This window comes from Mya arenaria, chromosome 17 (genome assembly GCF_026914265.1).
Source record: "Mya arenaria isolate MELC-2E11 chromosome 17, ASM2691426v1".
Classification (NCBI taxonomy): domain Eukaryota; kingdom Metazoa; phylum Mollusca; class Bivalvia; order Myida; family Myidae; genus Mya; species Mya arenaria.
This window is the reverse complement of record NC_069138.1, coordinates 3809936-3836832: the sequence shown is the minus strand read 5'-3', so window position 1 is coordinate 3836832 and position 26897 is coordinate 3809936. Positions and strand designations below refer to the sequence as shown.

Genomic DNA, 26897 nt, shown 5'->3' with positions numbered 1-26897 from the left:
TATAGGCTCAGCTTTCGTTTTAATCCATCTCGGCATATTATATATTAGTATAACATTTAATGTTTCAATCATATGTTCTTTTATAGATAGTGAATAAAATTGGTTGAATTAAAAAAGATAGACTACGGAAACCAATTTGGAGTTCAAAGTTAATAAAACTCATTGTTTTCTTATTTTTATTGACACTTTAGATCAATTAGATTATTGGTAATTTTTGAGTATAACAATAGTTTTACTTGAACTTCAAATTCTTTTAAACATCGATATACAAGGAATGCAGAAGCAACTAAGATTTTCTTTTAAGTAAAATGCTTTTCATCTTTATGTATTTAGAGTCAGAAATGAGAACGTATGTGTTGTTTATTTTAAATCACAAGTCAATATAAACTCACATGTTTGTATATTTAATGTAAGAACAAGTCATACAATAAACTCAGATGTTTATATATTAAATGTAAGGACAAGTCAAATAATAAACTCTCATGTTTGTGTATCAAATGTTAGGACAAGTCATACAATAAACTTAGATGTTTGAATATTAAATGTAAGGACAAGTCAAATAATAAAGTCACATGTTTGAATATCAAATGTAAGGACAAGTCAAATAATAAACACACATCTAAGAATGTGAAATGTTAGGACAAGTCAAAACATAAACTCACATGTCTGAATGTTAAATGTAAGGACAAGTCAAATAATAAACTCACATGTTTAAATATTAAATGTTAGGACTAGTCAAATAATAAACTCACATGTTTGAATGTTAAATGTAAGGACAAGTCAAATAATAAACTCACATGTTTGAATATCAAATATAAGTACAAGTCAAATAAAAAAAACTCACATGTTTGAATATTAAATATAAGTACAAATCAAATAACAAACTCACATGTCTAAATATTAAATGTTAGGACAAGTCAATTAATAAACTCACATGTTTGAATATTAAATGTTAGGACAAGTCAAATAATAAAGTCACATGCTTGAATGTTAAATGTTAGGACAAGTAGAACAAAAAACTCAAATGTTTGAATATTAAATATTAGGACAAGTCGAATTATAAACTCTTATGTTTGAATATCAAATGTTAGGACAAGTCGAATAATAAACTCTCATGTTTGAATATTAAATGTTAGGACAAGTCAAACAATAAACTATCATGTTTGAACATTAAATATTAGGACAAGTCAAATAATAAGCTCTCATGTTTGGACATTAAATATTAGGACAAGTCAAATAATAAACTCTCATGTTTGAACGTTAAATATTAGGACAAGTCAAACAATAAACTATCATGTTTGAATGTTAAATGTTAGGACAAGTCATACAGTAAACTCTCATGTTTGAATGTTAAATGTTAAGACAAGTCAAATAATAAAATCATGTGTTTGAATGTAAAATGTTAGGACAAAACATACAATAACCTCCAATTTATTAATATTAAATGCTAGGACAAGTCAAACAAAAAACTCATATGTTTGAATATTAAATGTTAGGACAAGTTGAATAATAAACTCTCATGTTTGAACTTTAATATTAGAACAAGTCAAATATTAAACTCTCATGTTTGAATATTATATGTTTGGACTAGTCAAACAATAAACTTTCATGTTTGAATGTTAAATGTTAGGACAAGTCAAGCAATAAACTCTCATGTTTGAATGTTAAATGTTATGGCAAGTCAAGCAACGAACTCTCATGTTTGAATATTAAATGTTTGGACAAGTCAAATAATAAAGTTCGTCTGTTGGAAAATTAAATAAGGACAATTCAATTCCTAATGAATAAGTACATATCAGTTTAAAATATGTCTCTAAATTGGTATGTTTCAATCATACATGTCCTGTCCGAAAAATAAAAAATATCAATGAAACATCTTAAAAGATCGTTTCATTGTTACTTCATTTTTGTCACCAGGTGCAATGCAATTTGGATTACTGATGCTTCAATGTTAAGATAATAAGCGATGTGCTGCTAATCTCCTCGTATTCCCCGTGCCTGCTGAAAGAGTCTTATGATATGCCACCTGGCTGCGTTGTTGAAGGGGAAGAGTTCGACGGATATTTTGTAGCAATTCCATGCCGTAATATATTGGTTCTCCAGTTCAAAACAGTGACCAAGTACATGCAGGGCTGTCTCTATATGCCCACAGAATCTACTCTCTACAAAAATATAGTTGGTTAACTTGAGTAGTGCTGCAAGTCTTCTCCATTCTTTTCCCAGTTGTCTAGATGTGAGGTACTGCAGGTAGAACATAAATGGCCTGGAGTCAATTACTACAAGGTCCATCCATTTATCATGTATTGGATTTCTGTTGTTAAAATCTTCAGGACTTATTGTTCTATGCATCTCGTATTCTAAAAACCCAGGTACACAACATATTTCTAATGAATTAAAAACAACGCTGAATGCAACATGCCGTTTGATCACTTCCAAAACAGGAATCTCATAGGCCTTTTGTAGAAACCTCTCAGTAGGTTTAAGATCCGCCCTTCCCACACACGGAGTCCTCTGCCATACATCGGCATGCAGCAGACTCTCGGTGTAGTCCAACATCAATTCGGCCATTTCGTACTGACCACTGCAGTATAACATGGATGCCAACTTCAATCTGCTGGAGGTGAGGTCTGAGTCTAGAGAGGCCTCGTACATGCCGTAAACGTCTGGTGGTATTGGCTGATTGCTACGAAGACACGTAGATGCTGTCATGGAGGCAAGATATTGGTATAGCCACTTTGCTGCATGTAGTAATTCTGCCCATATACCAAATTCATGAAGACTGTCCACAACCTTTATGATCTTGCTTATTATTTTTAAATTGTCATTCCTGTCAGACGTTGAATCAAAATATATACCGAATATATCGGATGTAGTTTTAGTAAAGCAGTAATTCACTGTCGCTAATGTGTTCTGATATCTTGTACTAAATATTCTGGGTCTGTCATCGATCCTCTCGCCTATCTGGTCCATTTCTATCCGTTTGACATAGTCCATAATGTTGTCTATCATGTCAGAGAGAACTGCTGAAAGGAGAGGGAATTCCCATTGTCTCACTTTTCCCACGAACAGGTTCACTCCAGAGATCGTGTAATGTGGACAGTGTCGAAGGTTGAACCAACGTTGAAGGGTTTTCAAGCAGTATATACCACACTGCAGCAGGTCACTTTCCTGCCAGATTTCTGGAGGATATGACTCAATGGTGAACAATAAAGCTGTTTTGAAATGAAATGTGCTCAGCCTATCATCAACTAACGGTTTGAAGAAAGTATTTCGTAAGATTTTTAGAAATGTATAGACCTGTATTTGCAAAATATTGAGATCAAACATCAGCAATCTTTCAATCAGTGACGTAGAGAATCTCCATTCCAGTTTTGACTGATCACTCTCGGCGTGACCTTGTGGGACGAGGAATGTTGGACACAGACGTGCCTTTGCGAGTATTTCAGGTCTCGGCCAGTGACCAGGCTTTGATCTTGTGAATAGGTAATTGCATTCGAACAACAGTCCGCAGTAGCTAAATGCGGTTATATGGTCTAAATCTGTCCCATCACTTCTTGATGGCCCTTGTTTCCTAAATACCCGACCAAGCTCCTGCTCAAACACCCTATCCATCCAAGTGTTTTTCAGCAGCACCCTGCCATCCAGAGTCTCTTCGACACATTCTGCTTTAACATTGTCCAGCGTTTCAGGCAACGGGCAGTCACTTTTAACAAACTGTATACAACAGTGCTGGGGCGGAGAACGATCATTCTTTATCACCAGAAGACACTTCTTACCTAGCTTCCAGTCTGCCCAGTCCATTATCACACTGAAATTGTTTAAACATAGAAACATATCTGTATCTGAATTCATGCCTAGAGTTGTTGTTCCTTCCGATTGGCTACCGAAGACAAACACGTTATCCTTTGTATTATATCTTAAAGATTTCATTACAGCTGTAACCTTTTCATTCAACAGGAATGTCCTCCTCCTCCTGGCGACCATCTGTTTGGTCACACCGATGTCCCTCAGAACTCTGGACAGTCTCAGGGACATCACATGCTGGGATTCTGGGTCACGGTCCATAGTCTGAAAATATGGGAATGACGTTGTCGGATTTTTGATTTTTTTTTTAAGATTCATATGATGATTTTGAACTTAAAATAATATTCGTTGTATAATTTCAGTTTCATATTTTAGTCTAAAGATAACAACAACAGGGGGCAAACAAAAATGTGCGCAGCAGTATTCCCCGTTTGTCCTCGTATTGTATTTGTTTTAGCAACTAACCATGTTCGACTTCTTGCATTGTCCCCGTATTGCACCTGTGTAAGCAATTTAAAATGTTCGGTACTGGGGTTGTACCCATATTGTACCTGTGTTAGCAAATTACCATGTTTGGCTACTGGGGTTGTCCCTGTATAGTACCTGTGTTAGCAACTTACCATGTTCGGCTACTGGGGTGGTCACTGTATAGTACCTGTGTTAGCAACGTACCATGTTCTGCTACTGGGATTGTACCCTTATAGTACCTGTGGTAGTAACTGACTAAAATACTTTGACCATTAAGCACATTTGAATATCATTTAAACAAAACGTTCTATACAATAACCTTCAGCACAAAAAATATATAATCCGTAACTGTGCAATTTTGAACATAAATAAAAACAAAAAAGGCAGAAATCATTTCTTTACATACGAATATTGAATTCACAATATTTAAACACGACAAAATTATTTAAATGTTAAACATAAATAATAACAAAAAAGCTCAAACAATTTTACCTGGATAACACAGTTTTCGTTTTATTTAAATCAATCCATGTAAAGAACGAAACACGTAATAGAAAGAATTAAATCGAGTACACCTTTGGAATTTGTCAATATCTATTTTTGGCTGAACACGTCATGGTTAGGGACGGTTGGTTTAAATATAAAACTTCTAATTTCTATATTAAGCTTCATGATATTGTCATGGTTGGTGTTACGTGTAAAATATTTATATTAAATATATTATTTTTAGAAAACCTTATCAATTATATTATACTATATAAACTTATATGAGCACAATAGAACCATTTAAGATGAATAAGAACAGAACAGAACAGGATTCATTACACTTAAACTATATATACAGCTTTTTAGTACGAGGATTTGGCATTCTACTCGGATCATCCCACTAGAGGACAAAGAGGAGGTGGGGGAATTCTTCACGACTGATTCGCACAAGCCCCCCCCCCCCACATGTCCCATACCTTCAGAATTGTCGAAGTAAATATGCTAGGTACAATATGCATAAATCCACCAAAATGCAAATATTAATACTACAGTTATTTGGAATGAGGGGGTCGGAGGTTCAGCCAAACGCTGTTCCATGTGGCCGCCCTTTGTTTTCTCCCGGCGTAAGGAACGCTTGTTTTAATATTCAAAGCGACCTCTTGGGTCTTTTGCAGAGACATCTTCAGATATGTTTAACATATTTAAACTTAAGTGTAAAATTTTAAATTGCTACATTAATTAAAAAATACTTTTTTTAATTGTGTTTCATTTCAAGTGTTCTTATTCAAATGGCCTAATTTACAATAAGCATACTACTTTATAAAAATAAAATAACTCAGTTTTTCACATTTTTAAATTTATGGAAAAGGTAAACATTTTTACTTAAGATGCTTCTGCAATATGATACATTCCTCTTTATTCCTAATATCAACTGAGAGCAAAAGCTCTTCAATCACAACCAAATTGTAGAGAATTCTTCGTTATGGGTTTAACTAGAGTTTAAGGATTTCTTCGTAATTTGTTTAACTAGAGTCTAGGAATTATTCTTAACTGGTTTAATTAGAGTCTAGGAATTATTCTTAATTGGTTTAACAAGAGTTTAAGGATTTCATCGTAATTGGTCCAGTGATTATTTCGTAACTGGTTTTACTAGAGTCCAGGGATTATTACGTTACTTGTTTAACTGGAGTCTAGGGATTATTTCGTAACTGGTTTAACTGGAGTCCAGGGATTATGTCGTTACTTGTTTAACTGGAGTCGAGGTATTACTTCGTTACTGGTTTAACTAGTGTCCAGTGATATATCATTACTGGTTTACCTAGAGTCCAGGGATTATTTCGTTACTGGTTGAACTAGAGTCCAGGGATTATTTCGTAACTGGTTTAACTAGAGCCTATGGATTATGCCGTTACTGGTTTAACTAGATTCCAGGGATAATTTCGTAACTGGTTTAACTAGAGTCCAGGGATTATTTCGTTACCAGTTTAACTAGAGTCCAGGGATTATTTTGTAACTGGTTTAACTAGAGTTCAGGGATTATTTCGTTACTGGTTTATCTAGAGTCCAGGGATTATTTCGTTACTTGTTTAAATAGAGTCCAGGGATTATTTCGTAACTTATTTAACTAGTGTTTTTGGTCTTTGGTTTAATTCGTTACTGGTTCAAAAATTCCAAGGAATATCTGGCAATGGGTACAACTAGTGTTTACGGATGATTTTCTTTGTACCAAGAGGCTCGTGATTTTTTCGTTACAGACCTAACTAGAGTCTAGGGAATATATCGTTACAAATTTAACTAGTGTCCAGGATTTGTTTTATGTGTGTGTGTTTATTTACAGCATTTATGACGTTTCAAGACGGTAAGTGTGTGTTTTTATAACAAATTTTAAGGCGTCACATAACGGTTAGTGTGTGGTAAATAACAACTTTTAAGGCGTCACAAGACGGTTAGTGTGTGTTAAATAACAACTTTTAAGACGTTACAAGACGGTTAGTGTGTGTTTTTATAACAACTTTTAAGGCTTTACATAACGGTTAGTGTGTGTTTTAATATCAACCTTTAAGACGTTACAAGACGGTAAGTGTGTGTTTAAATAACAATTAATATGGCGTAACAAGACGATTAGAGTGTGTTTTAATATCAACCTTTAAGACGTTATATAATGGTTAGTGTGTGTTTTAATAACAACTTTTATGGCGTTACAAGACGGTTAGTGAGTGTTTTAATAACAACCTTTAAGACGTTACAAGACAGTAAGTGTGTGTTCTAATAATAGCCTTTAAGACGTTACAAGACGGTAAGTGTGTGTTCTAATAACAACCTTTAAGACGTTACAAGACGGTTAGTGTGTGTTTCAATAACAATCTTTAAGACGTTACAAGACGGTTAGTGTGTGTTTTAATAACAAACTTTAAGACGTTACAAGACGGTTAGTGTGTGTTTCAATAACAATCTTTAAAACGTTACAAGACGGTTAGTGTGTGTTTTAATAACAACCTTTAAGACGTTACAAGACGGTTAGTGTGTGTTTCAATAACAATCTTTAAGACGTTACAAGACGGTTAGTGTGTGTTTTAATAACAAACTTTAAGATGTGACAAGACGGTTAGTGTGTGTTTCAATAACAATCTTTAAGACGTTACAAGACGGTTAGTGTGTGTTTCAATAACAAACTTTAAGACGTTACAAGACGGTTAGAGTGTGTTTCAATAACAATCTTTAAGATGTGACAAGACGGTTAGTGTGTGTTTCAATAACAATCTTTAAGACGTTACAAGACGGTTAGTGTGTGTTTCAATAACAATCTTTAAGACGTTACAAGACGGTTAGTGTGTGTTTCAATAACAATCTTTAAGACGTTAAAAGACGGTTAGTGTGTGTTTCAATAACAATCTTTAAGACGTTACAAGACGGTTAGTGTGTGTTTCAATAACAAACTTTAAGACGTTACAAGACGGTTAGTGTGTTTTTCAATAACAATCTTTAAGACGTTACAAGACGGTTAGTGTGTGTTTTAATAACAACCTTTAAGATGTGACAAGACGGTTAGTGTGTGTTTCAATAACAATCTTTAAGACGTTACAAGACGGTTAGTGTGTGTTTCAATAACAATCTTTAAGACGTTACAAGACGGTTAGTGTGTGTTTCAATAACAATCTTTAAGACGTTACAAGACGGTTAGTGTGTGTTTCAATAACAATCTTTAAGACGTTACAAGACGGTTAGTGTGTGTTTTAATGTAAACCTTTAAGACGTTACAAGACGGTTAGTGTGTGATTTAATATAAACCTTTAAGACGTTACAAGACGGTTAGTGTGTGTTTTAATATAAACCTTTAAGACGTTACAAGACGGTTAGAGTGTGTTTTAATATAAACCTTTAAGACGTTACAAGACGGTTAGACTGTGATTTAATATAAACCTTTAAGACGTTACAAGACGGTTAGAGTGTGTTTTAATATAAACCTTTAAGACGTTACAAGACAGTTAGTGTGTGATTTAATATAAACCTTTAAGACGTTACAAGACGGTTAGTGTGTGTTTTAATAACAAACTTTAAGACGTGACAAGACGGTTAGTGTGTGTTTTAATAACAACCTGCCAGACGTTACAAGACGGTTAGAGTGTGTTTTAATAACAAACTTAAAGACGTCACAAGACGGTTAGTGTGTGTTTCAATAACAAACTTTAAGACGTGACAAGACGGTTAGTGTGTGTTTCAATAACACTCTTTAAGACGTGACAAGACGGTTAGTGTGTGTTTCAATAACAATCTTTAAGACGTGACAAGACGGTTAGTGTGTGTTTTAATAACAACCTTTAAGACGTTACAAGACGGTTAGACTGTGTTTTAATATAAACCTTTAAGACGTTACAAGACGGTTAGACTGTGATTTTATATAAACCTTTAAGACGTTACAAGACGGTTAGACTGTGATTTTATATAAACCTTTAAGACGTTACAAGACGGTTAGACTGTGTTTTAATATAAACCTTTAAGACGTTACAAGACGGTAAGTTTGTGTTTTAATAACAGCTTTTAAGCCGTGTCGAGAAAACATCGGTCTTGGCGACGTTTTGTTTATTGTTTTTATTTAAGGGCATTGGAACCAATAATGTTATGTTTTCGTCAAAGATTATTCTTTAAAAAACATTTGATTGAGTGAATTTAAATAATTCGGTACAACAATTACATAACCTTGCCAACAATGTTTTCCTATAATTTAAATCAATCCCTGTATTTAAATTCAAACGATAAGATATTCAAACGAGAATACAACTTTGGAATTGCGCGAGTTCTATTTCAAGCTTAGCACGTAATTGTTTGAGACGCTTGGTTTTCAATCATAACACGATAAAGTCAACCGAAGGATTGACTGAATACAATATATTCAACCGAAGGTTTAAGGTCGACATGTTATGAATGAATACAATTTGTTTAAATCATCGCATGTTAAATGCCAATTATCTCAAGTATTGATGAAATCTAATATCTAACAGATACCCAAACAATGAATGTGATTGGTTTGGTAACATGAGATTAAGTTTTTAAAGACATTAACAAAAAAAGATATACATGTAATAATATGAGTACTGTGGAGGTATCGATTGAATGTATTGCGTTAAGGTCAATCAAGTTAATCCAGTACCATCATCAGTGTTTTATTTTCAATCTTCGGGACAAGGTTACCAAGTACGTTTGCCTGTTTCTATATTCGATTTCAATGATAAGTCAATCCAGTACGATTACCTCTGTGTGTATCCGTTCCCTCTGACTAGTCAATCCAGTACGTTTGCCTGTGTGTGTATAAAATCCCTATGACCTGTCAATCCAGTACGTTTACCTGTGTGTGTATACGATCCCTATGACCAGTCAATCCAGTGCGTTTACCTGTGTGTGTATACAATCCCTATGACCAGTCAATCCAGTGCGTTTACCGGTGTGTGTATACGATCCCTATGGCCAGTCAATCCAGTACGTTTGCCTGTGTGTGTATACAATCCCTATGACCAGTCAATTCAGTATGTTTGCCTGTGTGTGTATAAAATCCCTATGACCAGTCAATCCAGTACGTTTGCCTGTGTGTGTATACAATCCCTATGACCAGTCAATCCAGTACGTTTGCCTGTGTGTGTATACAATCCCTATGACCAGTCAATCCAGTGCGTTTACCTGTGTGTGTATCCGTTCCCTCTGACCAGTCAATCCAGTCCGCATTCCTGTATGTGTATACGATCCCTATGACCAGTCAATTCAGTATGTTTACCTGTGTGTGTATACGATCCCTATGACCAGTCAATCCAGTACGATTACCTTTGTGTGTATACGATCCCAATGACCAGTCAATCCAGTACGTTTGCCTGTGTGTGTATACAATCCCTATGACCAGTCAATCCAGTGCGTTTACTTGTGTGTATACGATCCCTATGACCACTCAATCCAGTACGTTTACCTGTGTGTGTATACGATCACTATGACAAGTCAAACAAGTACGTTTACCTGTGTGTGTATCCGATCCCTCTGACCAGTCAATCCAGTCCGCATTCCTGTATGTGTATACGATCCCTATGACCAGTCAATTCAGTATGTTTACCTGTGTGTGTATACGATCCCTATGACCAGTCAATCCAGTACGATTACCTTTGTGTGTATACGATCCCAATGACAAGTCAATCCAGTACGTTTGCCTGTGTGTGTATACAATCCCTATGACCAGTCAATCCAGTGCGTTTACTTGTGTGTATACGATCTCTATGACCAGTCAATCCAGTGCGTTTACCTGTGTGTGTATACGATCTCTATGACCAGTCAATCCAGTGCGTTTACCTGTGTGTGTATACGATCCCTATGACCAGTCAATCCAGTGCGTTTACCTGTGTGTGTATACGATCCCTATGACCAGTCAATCCAGTACGTTTACCTGTGTGTGTATGCGATCTCTATGACCAGTAAAATCCAGTACGTTAACTGTTTGTATATTCGATCTCAATGACCAGTCAATCCAGTACGTTTACCTGTTTGTATATTCAATCTCAATGACCAGTCAATCCAGTACGTTTAGCTGTTTGTATTTTCGATCTCAATGACCAGTCAATCCAAGGCGTTTACCAGTTTGTATATTCGATCTCAATGACCAGTCAATCCAGTACGTTTACCTGTTTGTATATTCAATCTCAATGACCAGTCAATCCAGTACGTTTACCTGTTTGTATATTCAATCTCAATGACCAGTCAATCCAGTACGTTTACCTGTTTGTATATTCAATCTCAATGACCAGTCAATCCAAGGCGTTTACCTGTTTGTATATTCGATCTCAATGACCAGTCAATCCAAGGCGTTTACCTGTTTGTATATTCGATCTAAATAACCAGTCAATCCAGTACGTTTACTGATTGTATATTTGATCTAAATGACCAGTCAATCCAGTATTGTTACCTGTTTGTATATTATATCCTAATAACCTGTCAATCCAGTACGTTAACTTGCTTGTATGTTCGATCTAAATGCAATACGTTCATCTGTGTTTATAATTAAAACCTTAGACAAGTAAATCTGGTACGTTTATTTAGTTTATTTGTTTGTTAAGGAAATTTAGTCGATAATGAACGTGTTTATTTAACCTTGGTCATTGATCCCATATACATAGTTATATAAATAAATGTTTCATGGGTTTTTCCAAATTTTTGGCATATACTATTTGAAACGTCGTCTGATTTTTGTTTCAAAATTTCTTAAAACAGCATATCTTACCTTTTGATAAAAACCTCGAAAACGGAAATTGGTACTTCACTACTCACTCAAGTTACTGATTCTTGTGTCTAGCTTGTATAATCGAGCAGACAGTTGTCATAGAAATAGCTCGGCTGAAGCTTTATACCATTATTTTGGATAATTCAGTGTAATTTTATCAAATCAGCGCAACCAGTCCGTACCTCGATTTTGTCTGTACACTTGCGATACCGACTTCGGTAAAAGCCGGTTCTACACCCTATGAAGAAGCAGTCTTAGTTGAATTCCGTATTGGTCAATCTTCCATCCTGAATATATTACAGCAAATATGAACAGAACGTCGAACGAACCCTACGGTATACGGTAAGTTCCTTTTGTCAAATATCACATTTAGTAGACAACATTAATTTAGAACCATACTTACTATATACTTAATTTAGCTACCTTATTATTAAAACAAGGAAATGTAAACGAAAAATCTTAAATAAATCCCGCACTAGCCCAGAATGAGCAATATACAGTTAAATCACATACCATAGCACTATTATATTCAAACAATAGTCAAGTCCCATCATCTATAAATGTTCACAAACCAATGGTGCAGCATGACACTCGTACAACGGGAGAAGAATTACACCATCCCGTGAAACAAATACCGACATGCAGCTGTTAGAACAAACAAGTTAAACTAAGAATTCGCACACACCACTGTTATAGAACACCACTGTTTACCTTTGGATCTGTATGCCTGCCCAATCAAAAAAAAGAAGAATAGATTCATGCCATTGTTTTAGAACAGCGTTTGTTTACCGTTGAAACTGTACGCCCGCCCAATAAAACCTAATTAAGAATACACACATGTCACTGTTGTAGAACAGCGTTTGTTTACCGTTGAAACTGTATACACGCCAAAGCAAGACAAATTAAGAATACAAACATGTCACTGTTGTAGAACAGCGTTTGTTTACCGTTGAAATTGTATGCCCGACAAATCAAGCACAAATAAGAATACCTACATGTCACTGTTGTAGAACAGCGTTTGTTTACCGTTGAAACTGTATGCACGCCAAAGCAAGACAAATTAAGAATACAAACATGTCACTGTTGTAGAACAGCGTTTGTTTACCGTTGAAATTGTATGCCCGCCAAATCAAGCACAAATAAGAATACCTACATGCCACTGTTGTAGAACAGCGTTTGTTTACCATTGGAACTGTATGCCCGCCAAATCAAGCCAAATTAAGAATACACACATGCCACTGTTGTAGAACAGTGTTTGTTCACCGTTAAAACTGTATGCCCGCCAAATTAAGTCAATATAAGTATACACACATGCAACTGTTGTAGAACAGCGTTTGTTTACCGTTGAAACTGTATGCCCGCCCAATCAAGTCAAATTAAGAATACCCACATGCCACTGTTATAGAACAGCGTTTGTTCACCGTTAAAAGTGAACGCCCGTCAAATCAAGTCAAATTAAGAATACACACATGCCACTGTTGAAGAATAGCGTTTGTTTCCCGTTAAAAGTGAACGACCGTCAAATCAAGTCAAATTAAGAATACACACATGCCACTGTTGAAGAACAGCGTTTGTTTCCCGTTAAAAGTGTACGCCCGCCCAATCAAGTCAAATTAAGAATACACACATTCCACTGTTGTAGAACAGCGTTTGTTTCCCGTTGAAAGTGAACGCCCGCCAAATCAAGTCAAATTAAGAATACACACATGCCACTGTTGTAGAACAGCGCTTGTTTACCGTTGAAACTGTATGCCCGCCCAATCAAGTCAAATTAAGAATACACACATGCCACTGTTGTAGAACAGCGTTTGTTTCCCGTTAAAAGTGTACGCCCGCCAAATCAAGTCAAATTAAGAATACACACATGCCACTGTTGTAGAACAGCGCTTGTTTACCGTTGAAACTGTATGCCCGCCCAATCAAGTCAAATTAAGAATACACACATGCCACTGTTGTAGAGCTCACAGTTGAAACTGATGTCCGTGTCGGCGTCTGGTTAGGGTTCTAGCTGAAGTTGATGTTTTCTTTATTCAACGTTGAAAATGGCACCCTTCCAAACCAAGGCAAAAAATAATTCCTACACACCATTGCTACATGACAGGGCTCGTTCAGCATTTGCAACACAGTGCTGATGCATGAACTAAACTATAACTTCGCACTACCATGCCAATATATAAAGAAGCCCACAAACCACTGTAGTGCGCTCACTAAGCGTAGAAACAATGAGCTGCCCAACGAATCCAGAATAAGAACAACAACTTTCAGTGCAATAAAACAGCGTTTATCCAGCTTTAAAACTGTAACCGAAACCAACCCTGCCACTACAAAAATTCACAAGTACCACTTCTACAGAACACTGTTCGTTCACAGAAGAAACTGTAATCTCAATCAACCCAACCAATATCAATATAAGAAAACAAACATACCAATGTTTCAGCAAAATGTTTGTCCACCATTGAAATTGTACCCGTTGGCGCTTTGCTCGGATATCCCATCAGGACACATCATGCAGTTGGGGTGATCACACTCTAGAAATCTGAAAGCAATGAACAATAAAATATTTGACAAAGATAAAACAATATTGTCCAGTCTGACCGCAATGCTCGCAATAAAATGATAAAATTAGATAAAAAGTGCAACAATAAAAGGCAGTTTATGCTACTGCTGTTGTGATACACCACTACTAACTAATAACATCGATTGTATCTGAATAATGAAACCAGAATTCAACCGCCATATCCGCGTCGTGATTTAAGGTTGTCCCCACCTAATTTATACCTTCATTAGTTGAGAATGTCCATGTTGTTAAATATACTTAAAATAATTTATAATAAAATAAACAAACAAAAAAAAACACACACTAAGTCATGAATGTTTAAATTCGAATCTTGCAATACAGAATAAATAACAATGGTAGAAAACAACCCGCTTTATATTAAGATTTATACCACACTTCATTAGCCAATGAATACAAATTGTGATTAAGTTTAATATGATAACCCCTTCAAAATTCCATATTTTGTTAAGCGACAAGGCGTTGGTATTGTCATACAGGGTATACAATTATCTTAATGAATTTATTCGTTCATCCATTCATTCATCTTTATATACAGATGAGTATCTTGTTGAGGGATAGAGATACACGGACCCAGAAAAAGTTCGTTTAGATAACACATTGTTTGACGACAAAACTTCAATTAAATTTCGCGTGAGGGTAATATTTATCGTAATTATATAATTACAATGCAAATTCCGCACAGATAATTTACCATGTCTCAATTGTATTATAATTACTGTTCGTGAGAAAAACACATTAGTAACTAAAAATACTGACATTATCTGACTTCAAATGAAATACCCATTGTGTACCCTGAATCATTTGAATATCTGTATGAATCGTACTGACGCCTTCATTGTGATATTTTATATTGGCCTAATATTAAAACGATCCGAGACAAAACGTTTTATATGAAAGGGTTCGTTACAAGTATATAAAAGGAAATAGATGATATTTTGTACCATGAATTTCAAACATTGAAGATCGTAGTGTACAGTTAAAGGAATATGACGGAAATCATATTGTAACGAGATAATAGTCCGAGTGGTATATTATCCGCTTCTTACACATTGTATTATTTTATCTAGACCTGAACAAAGCACATTCTCATGACCTCTTAAAATTAAAGACCTGATTTGTTCAAGGATTGATCGCCTTTGTTCTTGCGTTTAAGCGATTCTTGGTCTTTTGCCCAATTGCCCTCCGACGTTCATACAGCATGAATAAGAACTCGACAAAAGCAATCAGTATTTTAATTTACATTTCAAATAGTTATTTATTTAGATTAAACAAATATCAGTTTCCTCTGCGATTGAGCATTTGTTCTTTAATAATGGTAACCAAAAAAAACAACAAAAAAACAAACGATTGTATAAAAGTATAGCTGATTTTGGTAACTTCGTATAACATTAAATGGCGTCGCGCTAATCCAATCGTAATAAAAGAATAAACAATGAAGTATATTATATTGAATGCGAATGTCAAGTTTAATGTAAACAAAGGACTTGGCGATTGTACTCATATCAGAGTCTTAAAATTCAAGCTGCAATATATAAATGTAAACGAAGACAATCATACAAGTCGCAATATACTTACATCGAGTATATATGTTGATAATAGTTTCAGTATCACAAGGACCCCGATTTCAATAAGAGTCCGTTCTATATTGTTAATAGTGCATCTTTTTCTGGGATTTAAAACATCCAATCAATCCTGTGGCTTTAATACGCCAATCGTTAAACTTTTTTTAACACTTCTAAGAATGTAAGTAATTGCAAAGTGTCACATGCCAATGATACTTTGAACTCTTTACAAACAATTCAGATCGTGTACCTGCTTTGATTTAAATGCAACACAAAATGCGTATGAACGTAGAAGACAATCAAACCTAACCCATTTACGAAAGATATTCAGCCCATAAAAATCAAATAAGTACTACACCCGAATTAAGATGATAAAGACTCCTGAAACTCCACTCATGAACAGGCCGTTCCCAGTCAACAATCTCTACAATTCAGCGCCCTGTATTTTACCCGATAACACTGATTAAAGCGGTAAAGACTGTTAATCTTAGGATTTAACTACAGCCAATACGGACAGAGAGGCACTAAATGGTACCCAATCGATAATTAAAGCGTGAATAAACAATGCATTATATTAGATAACGTGCACTTACTGTTTGGGATTATAAGAACATTTTAGACGTTTCTAAAGCAAAACTCATTGAAACGTAACCACTTTATTAGACAAAGCGTCCATGATCAGTCGTAGGGATGTACAAACGGACGCGAACATTTAAACCAAAAAAAAGTATGCCAAGTATTAAATAGACGCCTTGAAGAAAGCCCGAAGAATGAAATCGACCAGTTTTTATTATACATTATTATGATCAAACGTCACATAAATCTCAGATGAAATACAACACAGGCCCATGTCCCCTCCCCTCACCGATCCCCATAAGTGTCGAAGTAAATACAATATGAATAAAAACCACCAAAATCCCACATTGTAGGCTATGATTTACGAAATAATTATGTTTCTATTTCTTTCCTCGGCCCCTGTCGGAAGGGGCGTACGTTTTAAGATGCATACTTACGTGCGCCCCCCTAAACGTCAACTCGTGAATCTAACCCTGTATTTTTATTCGCACCTGTAAGTGGAACCTCTTCAAAAATAATAGGCAATTCAATTCACTTCACTTCATCTTCTATATGATATGACTTTAACCTTGAAAAACATATTCATGACTTTGAAAATAGTAGCCAAAACATGACAATGAGAGCAACGCTATGGGAAAGAAAAGCTCACCGCACGTGCCCTCCTCCTTGCGTACCAAACATTCCTTCATGTTTCCCAAAATTCCTTCGCTATCGTTATATTTAACTCTTTATAAGGTCTGCATACTTACTTAAGTAACAGAACATAATCTGCTTACTGTGTACAATCGCATTTAGTCCCAAGTAATCCTTATAAAACCAATGAATTCTGGGTATCAAGGAATGAAGAATGTGGAGGAGATGGGGCTCAATTAATCAAAAGAAACGGTATGCATTCAGTCTTACAAAGTGATTCTTCACGCCCGGTGCGCCCCAGCACCATTCCCCCTGCCACTTATCATTATAACTGTCCAAGTGAGTACACTAGGTAAAATATGCATAAATACAATAAAATGCAAAGATTAATAATGTAATTATTCGCGTGTAAGGGATCGGATGTTCAGCCAACCACCATTTCATGTGTGGGTCGTCCTTTATTTGACTTCCGGTGTAAGGAGCGCACGTTTCAGTATTCAAAGCGAAATGTTAACCCTCTTACGTCGACTCCTGGTACCTTCCTCTAAATTCCTTCTAGCAACTGCAAGCAAACGCCATACAATTATATCTTCTCGTTACAGATAAAGCAATAGTTTCGGGATTTTTTCGTTAATGGTTTAAACAATCTCTTGGGATTTTGTCGTGACTGATTTCACTACAGCTTTCGGATATTTTAGTAACTGGTTTAACTAAAGTCCCGGGATAACTGGTTTACCTTAGAGTCCAGGGATTATTTCGAAACTGGTTTAATTGAAGTCCAGGGATGTTCTTGTTGCCGGTTTAACTAGAGTCTTGGGATTATTTCGTAACTTGTTGAACTAGAGTCTAGGGATTATTTCGTTATTAGTTTAACTAAAGTCTAGGGGTTATTTCGTAACTGGTTTAACTAGAGTCTATTTTTTTCGTTACTTGTTTAACTAGACTCTAGGGAATATTTCGTGACTGTTATAATTAGAATCTAGGGATTATTTCGTAACTGGTTTAATTAGAGTCTAGGGATTATTTCGTGACTGGTTTAACTAGAGTCTTGGGATTATTTCGTAACTTGTTGAACTAGAGTCTAGGGATTATTTCGTTATTAGTTTAACTAAAGTCTAGGGGTTATTTCGTAACTGGTTTAACTAGAGTCTATTTTTTTCGTTACTTGTTTAACTAGACTCTAGGGATTATTTCGTGACTGTTATAATTAGAATCTAGGGATTATTTCGTAACTGGTTTAAATAGAGTCTAGGGATTATTTCGTGACTGGTTTAACTACGGTCTAGGGATTATTTCGTTACTGGTTTAACTATAGTCTAGGAATTATTTTGTTACTGGTTTTACTAGAGTCAAGGGATTATTTCGTAATTAGTTTAACGAGAGTCTAGGGGTTATTTCGTTACTTATTTAACGAGAGTCTAGGGATTATTTCGTTACTGGTTTAACTAGAGTCTAAAGTTATTTCGAAACTGGTTAAACTAGAGTTGATGGAGTTTTCATAACTGGATTAACCTGAGTCTACTAGAGCCTAAGGATTTCTTTGTTACTGGTAGAACTTTAACGACCGAGATAGTATGCCTATAATCACTGGAGCCAATTTTGAAGACGTTAAAAGACGGTTTAAGTCGGTAAGTGTGTGTTGTAAGACGTCACAAGACGATTAGTGTGTTTTGATGACAATGTTTAAAAAAGGCGTGTCAAGTACACATTGGTCATGACAACAGTTTTGTTTATTGTCAATATTGTAGCGCATTGAAACCGATACGGTCGTTTTCATAAATATTAAAGATTTGTTTCTTACTCAATCAATTAAAATAGTATTGCACAAAACAGACATTACCTTGCTAGCTATGTTTTCCGATCATTTCCATCAATCTTGGTAATTAACTTCAAACATTAAGAAACTTAACAGAAAGTACAACTTTGGAATGTCTCAAATTCTATTTTAAGCTTTACAGGTAATGATTGGAGACAAATGGTTTTGATTCATCACGGTATGTATTTAACCGACGGTTTAAGTTTAACATGTAATTTGTTTTTCATCTAGCAAGTGTGCGTGTTAAATGTCAATTTACTAAGTAATTATGCAATCTATATACCTGATAATTGGTAACGTAAACCTTATTTCGTAAAGATATAAATAAAAAAATAAAGGCAATCCAAAATAAAAAAATGATACTATGAGCATACAGCCGATATCAATTGTATGTATTGCGTTAACCATGTACCATGTAAAGGACGAGTTTATCGAGTACGTGGTAAATTGACATCATACATACAACTGTAATAATCCAAGTCAATAATGAAGTTTGCATGTTTCGGTATGACAATTTTAATTAATATAATATTATTGTCTATAATAAAAGCGCTGAAAAGCGTGATTTTATCATTTTTACAATTCTCTTCAATGGCAAAAGAAATTGAATCCAAAATAGTTTGATTGGCCAAACTATAACGGATAAGGGCCTGTCATAAACTCAGGATATGTTAGTACGTAAATTGATGAATCTTAATACAAAAAGCTAATTACATAACAGTAACTTATTAACCTATATGTACTAGAATATATGAACACTACATTTATCTCACTGGTCAATTGCTAGTTTAAAGATAATTAAAATGAAACCCGATATTGGTTGAGGACGTTTTGACTATTTGTAGTAACTAATGTTAGTTAAAACATTTCAATTGTCTGCATACATATCAATAATTATCAATTCTTCTGGGTTCAATGCCAATATTTATTTACACAAGCTTTTGATGTCCGCCCACCTTGCCAATCAAATAAAAAGAAAAGTCTGAGATCATCACCAATACAATCCCGCACTGGCTCGGAATAAACAATGGACAAAGTTTTAAACACAAACTTATAGCACATCCATACACTATTAAGGCTCACCCAATCTTGTCAAGACAGGGTAAAGGTCGACTACTACTGCGTGCAAGCTATAACCCCGTGTCACCATCCAAAAATGTCCATATATCACTGATACACTATTACATTCATTCAACATAGTAAGTGTAAACATTTCCCCTAGAGACCATTTTGTAAACCACTGCATTTCCTCAGAGTTGAAATGGCCAAATGAGCAATATAAGCGTTGCTACTGCTACTGCAAGAGTACCATTCCACGAGTGATACATATAAAAAAAAATACGGATGCAAACGAATATTCGAATATTCGATCAAACGTTTGGTATTCGAAAGTCAAAATAGGTATTCGAATATTCGAAAAAATGTTCAAAAAAGAGAATAAAACACATTTTGCCTACAGCACTGATGTTGCTTATAAATAAAGTACGTTTGTCTTGTTTTTACAACGTGTGGCCCCTAATGCCAGAGGTGTGAATGTGATGACTAGATACGCGTCATGTCCCCGACTTTTACAATACCTAGATAGGGATCGGCTTTAACACCAGTGTGTTGTCTTGTCTGCAAATACTGTGAAACATAGCGCAAATCGAGGTGATGATATGAATGCCATGTGCTACAATAATATTGTTGCATAAATGTGATTTAAACTGTTTCAATATTTCGATACAATTCTTGTGCTTTGAAATGGATTTAAGGATATATTTCCTATATTGTTGTACAATAGCTGAGTCCAATCCACTTATGTTTTCGTTTTATTTTTTTACTAGAACCGAATTGGTTTGGGGTTTCCATAGCTATATTTAGTCAATTTAGAGGTCAATTTCAGAACGAGGTTGTTCATCCTACGGAATGACCTTCCATTGGCGCAAAACACTGTTTGACATTTTTACAAAAAGCTGCGGAATTGAATTATTCGATTTTTTGTTTTTCTGCTTATAATGTTTTGCCTTTTTCTTCCTGAAAATGGAGAATTTCAAAGGCTCATTTGGGGAAATCAGGGTCCGCACCGCGTACTGGCTACGACAAAGTAGGGTTAAAACGCCACGGCTTTAGCGGATTATTATAGTAGTTTACTACATCTTCTAAAATACGTATTTCGGTAATCGAATATTCGATCGAAAGAAGTACCGAATATTCGAATATCAATTTTGCCATTCGTTTAAATCCCTTATTAAGAGTACACACATGTCACTGTTACAGCACTCCGTTAGTTCATCAAAGTAACGGTATGTAAGCCTTTATACACCATTTTGTTACTTCTACTACTACTGCTTCAGCTACAACTACTACTACTACTACTACTACTACTACTACTACTACTACTACTACTACTACTACTACTACTACTACTACTTCTAATAATAATATTATTATTAATAATAATAATAATAATAATAATAATAATAATAATAATAATATTATTATTATTATTATTATTATTATTATTATTATTATCATTATTATTATTATTATTAAAAAATAATAATAAAAATAATGAAGGTAGCTTTTACTAATTAAGGAAAATATTCCACATTATTGCAATTTAAATTAAAAAAGAGAATAAACAATGAAAAGTTTTTTACAAAAGAATATGTTAGAGATAAGAAGTGTTTGAGCCAATAGATTGTGAAGTGCTTAAAAACAAAGAATTAAAAAAATTCATGAAAGAAAGAAGAAACCAGTACTTGTAACCGCAATTGAAAGAGATGCTGAAGACCATAGGAGTAAAAATGTAAGCATGTATGCTGCCGGCGATGATTCATATATAAAGCCGTGATTAATCAAGTTTGATTTATCCTCGTTGCTTTGCCATCATAACCGATCAATAGAAAAATCAAATATAATAGAATGCCTATTATACCGTCTCAATAACAGTCAGTTTACCAATGAAAAATTGGTTTAAATTATAAGATTTTAGATAAAGTACCGGAATGGCATTGTATTGTTTTCATATTTCAATTTAATCCCTATTTACATACGATAATATTTACTGCTAAACTTAATACCAGTTTTGATGCCATGTTATATTTGAAAGAACCGAGGGTTCTTCATTGCAATGATACGATTGCTAGTTAAGAAAGTGTAGACGTTACCTAATATAATTACCATTTATCCTACTGAAACAACGATATATTTTGTTTACAATAAAAAATGTAGCACAGTAACATTTTGCAATTTGGTTTATCGATATGTTTCGAGGTGTATTATTTAAAAAAAAATGTTTTTTTAGTTTTAATGTCATAGAGGGTTCTTCATCGTTCTGACAAAAAATAAACATCATATTGCCATTTATATTTGGACATCTTTGGTTCAATGTTCGAGAGTATGCATTACATTTCATAAGAAAAAAGATCATATGATTCTGCATTTAAATTATGTGCGGGAAGCTGGTACACAAGAGTTCTTGCTGAAAGAGTTCACACTTCACTTTTAATCCCTTTATGCAAATGCTTATAAAAGTGTTTCTTGAATCTTTGATTAGCATTGACGTCTTGAAAATGTGAAAACCCTTATGATCAATTATAGCTAGGACATGGTTTATCCATTCAAATTGATCAACATAGGTAATACCTCAATTTTTTGGCCATGCGCTACGTTCACATTCAATTATATTCATTACATATATTACCTAAGAGTGTCTGCGGCTTTTTTGCCCAGATTTCCATAATTGACTTTAACAGTTGAGTTCATCAGTATGTATTTGTTTCAATGCCGTTTTCTGTCAGTATATGACCTTGCAAATTAAATTGCTTTTACTTGCCTCTATCACGGTAAAATTGTTGTAAAAAATAGGAATACCCTCTATACACCCTCTTTTTCATTTCATAACAAAGCCTTCAGCTCAAGCATGTGTTTAAAATCATATTCAAATATGTTCTTTTATCAGGACTTTAAACCGATATATCAGGAATGTCGACATTCTTATATAAAGTAAATTCGCCCTGTCGTATCAAATTAGAATCAAATCATTTCTATTGTATTTACTTGTAATATAAGATATTTAAAAATACTGAAATAAACAAGACCATGAAGAGAAAAGCAATCCAATTCGCTTAGCATCGCACTACCCTCGATTATATATTTATTTATAAAATGCATGATCAACCAAACTAGACATTAGTGAAAAGAACTGTTTGGTGTCAACTCAATATTGCTTTAAAAGGAATCGAATAAAAACGGCATTGAAAACATATCTTTTAACATTTCATTATATCGCTTCTAAATGCACCTCGTCCAACGTAAACCATTAAATACTTCAATGCGATCAGAAGAATATTTAAATATTTGATATAATGGGACTGTCAGCAATCATTTGACTTATGTTTGAAAATAAACCGCAACCAATTAACATTATTCAACAGGATCGCAAGTATGTTTATACAATTAAAACCATATCATGAGCTGTTTCCAATGTTGAACGTTAGATACTTCAATCCTTAAGAAATTAATATTTCAATAGTGCGTATTGTTATTATGGATTTCTTCAGTATGAATATCTCACTTTAGTAAAAAAATAGGTCAGATTTTAATGTAAAGTTTTCTGCCAATATAAAACGAATAGTGCAATGTTTGAGATTATTTCCTTACGTGATTATTTTTTTGTATCATCAATGCGATTTATACTCATTAAAGTATTGCAAATGCGAGTTATGATGATTTCAGTTGATAAAAAAATGTATACAAATTTTCAATATTAAATTAATTCAATTTACAGCATTGCCAGTATGTGTACACAACGATTAATGCAATTTGTAGATGCAGCATAAGACCAAGAACAAAACTGAGAAATAATTGGTTTCATTAGGAGTGAGCGTGGAATTTTCATCATTTATAGTATTCTAAGCTATTTTTATAGCGATGAACGTAATATATAAATAAGTAAAAAAAACGGGTCACAATATCTTGGATAACATATATGATGCTATTCTCCATTGCTGTACTCAGTGTGTGTATACCACGTGATAAAATGCGTCATAAATGCTACGTCGGATGGCAATATTTTACTTCAAGTGAAGACTTTAAACAAAGATTTCTTCACTTTTTCTTCACCATTTTAAATGAAACAAAGCGCAGTCTACGCCGCTTACAGCGCCCCGCCTTCGTTCTTTGAAGGGTTTGATTGAGAGTTTAGTTGCTTAAACACTTCGACAAATCTTTTCACAATAGGGCCGTCTGACGGAGCACTGTCAAAACATTATTTTGGAAACAGGTTTGTCGAATTGTTTGATGATACTAATCACCTTATCAAACTTCGGTTATAAAACGAGTGCGGGGCTCTATAAGCGGCATAGACTGCCCTTTGTTTCATAAAAAATGGTGTTGTAAAAGAAAATTTATCCTTGATTTAAGTCTTCATTTTCAGTAAAATAGCATATATGACGTAATTTACCATAATAATATCAATGCAGACGTAGAATTCAATAATATCTTTTACGTTCCGTTTTTTTCACTATTCACATCTAAATGCCATTGGTAGTATACATGCATGTGTACTCATAATATACATGTATAATTAAATGAATAATTAACGAAAACAAAGAGAAACGAAAATTTCAAGTCTCTTATTTGATTATTGGGTTGATTGAAATAAAGCGCAAAACATTATCTTTGAAATTAAATTTTAAGGCTTGAGTTTTAAGTATTGATTGAATAATGTTTTGATATGAAACCCAATGCCATAATTTGTACTTTTATTTATAATTAACAGCTTATACAGCGCCTTCCTTTTGAAATAACATTCATTTCATTATTCACATACTGTTTGAATTATTCTTTAGATTGCTATAATCAATAACCATTCTTTTGAAAGTTTGAATTAATAATTTATTTTCCACTTTAACATTGAAAAAAAAAAATATATATATATAAGCTGAATCAGACTTATTTTATTTTTACTTAAGTTTCTGCAATTATACAAAGCGATCGCCAAGCCCACGTGTACATTTTATTTTATGTAGTTGTATAAGTAAAACGCCCCTGTACATACGACAAGAGTAGAGTAGAGTGCATACATCTCATTAAATAGATGGCATGTATATACCTTTCCATTTATTTCCACGCAAGCTAGTAATTGTATATTGGTTAACCGTTCTGATATTGGAACTGATGAATGATTGAAAGCAACAAAAATATCTGGCAAGCCGTTTTTTAATGAAACGTTTATTGTATATTTAGTAAGATTTGTTATTGCTCCCTCATTCTTTTTTTCTTGCGGCAAATTGTTTCTTAGTCGTTCTGACATGAACATTTAGATAATATTGTACAATACTACTGAATAATTATGATCAACAAAAATAAAGCTAGTAATCAAAGTTGACAAGAAGCGTTATGCATCCTTTGTAAGGTTGAATAACGTGTTTGTTATCAAATCGCTTAAAAACTCTTCCAAATACATACAAAAAGTGTTATCCGCAGATGATTTAAAATAATAACAAAGACGGTGTTACGTTTCTCACCATTTTGCGGTACTCTCTCCAAGTCTATGCATTCCATCAATCCTATATTTACATCTGTACAGGTGTACCTGCGAAATTAAACTATTCGTTTTGAAATTCATTTCTAAAATCATGAGCCTCTAGTTCGTTACGACTGCCCACTTAAAGCAACTTATGACTGACAGAACACAATATAAATTTCCTATAGATTCTATAAGTATTCTAGGTTCCCGACCCTCCACATAATGTTGGCGGTGAAAGCTCCACTTGTGTACTAAACATTATAAGGCGGGCGAGACTGCGTCGTCGCGGAAAATCGCGGTGATAAATTCCACGGTAGCCAACGTGGTGGTGCCCGTTTTCACCGCGTTCCGAAAACATGCACGCGGCATATCGCCGTGATGCGGCTTTCCTCAATATGCAAGCATTCTAACAGGTACCGTTGGTACAAAAAGAAGATTGGATAATTATGCAAATTGAACAGTGCACGCAGAATGGATTTCACTCGATTGTGAGGGTAAACAATCATTTACCCAAAACTTTATAATTATGTCGCTGGATTATTAAGTGCTTGTTAAAGTTTTTTTAATTCAATTAAAATCCAATGTAAAACCACCGTTCATATATAAATACTCAATATACAACCAGAACATGAAGCTTGTAAAAACGATTGCAAAACGAGCGCAGTTTTTTTCAATATGTTATTTATTCACACTCTCACAAATTTTAAGAAGGCATTCAAAATTTATACTTTTGAGAATAAGGTTACAATAGCTTCTGAAGTTGCAACGTAAAATGTTCAGGGATCAAACTATGTGTTGAGTAGGAACCAATATTTGTAGGTTACGGTTCAACTTTGTATGAGTTTAATAAAACTGACTAAATTATATTTATAGCATCAGAACAAAGAAAAACGCATTTAGAAAATTGACGGCTACATTAATTACCTTAATAACCGTTAATTTAGACATCGAAACGCCGCGTATTGCGTTGACTCGACGCGATGGAACACGGGGAAAATTCTAAAATATAACGCGGTAGGCATTATGCTTCAATTGCGACGTATAATGAAAATTAGATATTAAAGATCAGGGTGTTGTGCGAAATGTGCAAACAAACGCGTGGTTGGTAGAATATGTATTCATATGCAAACAGGCTTGTTTGGTTGTAGTTTATAAAACGCATGAATAACTAAACCAGACATTAGTGAAATAAACTGTTTGGTGTTTACTCCGAAATTGAAACGAATGATCTGTACATTTCTTATTACATTTCTTTATATTAAATCTTTACCCCCAACCATTCAGATTCTCGGACCCTGGTCATAGCTACCGTTTTGCAAAAGTGCATTATATGCACTCATATTTTCTTTAACAAAATACAGTTTTAAATGAAACGAATATTCAAATACAACTTTTGATAGAACACATTTATACAAGCTTTTCTATAATAATATCGCTTGACAATCAAAACTGGTTGATTGACGCAAATTTAACACAAACTACGTCTCAAGTATATTCAATAGCTGTTTAGACATCTTTAGAAACAAAAAAAGAAACAAAATCAAATATTGAGACATATATCAAGTTATTGATAAACATAGACAAAGTAAAAACAATTTAGACTTACGAAGATAAAGCAGTATCCTCCAAATGCGAATAGAGATGTGAGCGCGACGGCGCCTAACGACCAAATAAATATTGTTTAAAAAACCGAAACTAGATCTCAT

The 26897-nt window shown here is 34.3% G+C and overlaps 1 protein-coding gene across 10 annotated transcripts; it reads right to left on the bottom strand.

Annotated features, from left to right (window-relative positions):
* Positions 1–388: 388 nt before the first annotated feature.
* Positions 389–26882, bottom strand: LOC128224805 (uncharacterized). Of its 10 annotated transcripts, XM_052934863.1 has the most exons (7): positions 26798–26882; positions 25190–25257; positions 13936–14045; positions 12221–12236; positions 11692–11796; positions 4425–4511; positions 389–4068 (listed from the first exon to the last, which is right to left on the bottom strand). In XM_052934863.1, the coding sequence occupies exons 6-7, from the start codon at positions 4425–4427 to the stop codon at positions 1975–1977; spliced, it is 2097 nt and encodes a 698-aa protein (XP_052790823.1). In that variant the 5' UTR covers positions 4428–4511; positions 11692–11796; positions 12221–12236; positions 13936–14045; positions 25190–25257; positions 26798–26882; the 3' UTR covers positions 389–1974. The 10 variants fall into 10 exon arrangements, with proteins under 10 accessions (XP_052790823.1, XP_052790820.1, XP_052790830.1 ...); XM_052934860.1 differs by lacking the exon at positions 12221–12236; XM_052934870.1 differs by lacking the exon at positions 4425–4511 and having other exon boundaries at positions 26798–26874.
* Between the last annotated feature and the right edge of the window lie 15 nt (positions 26883–26897).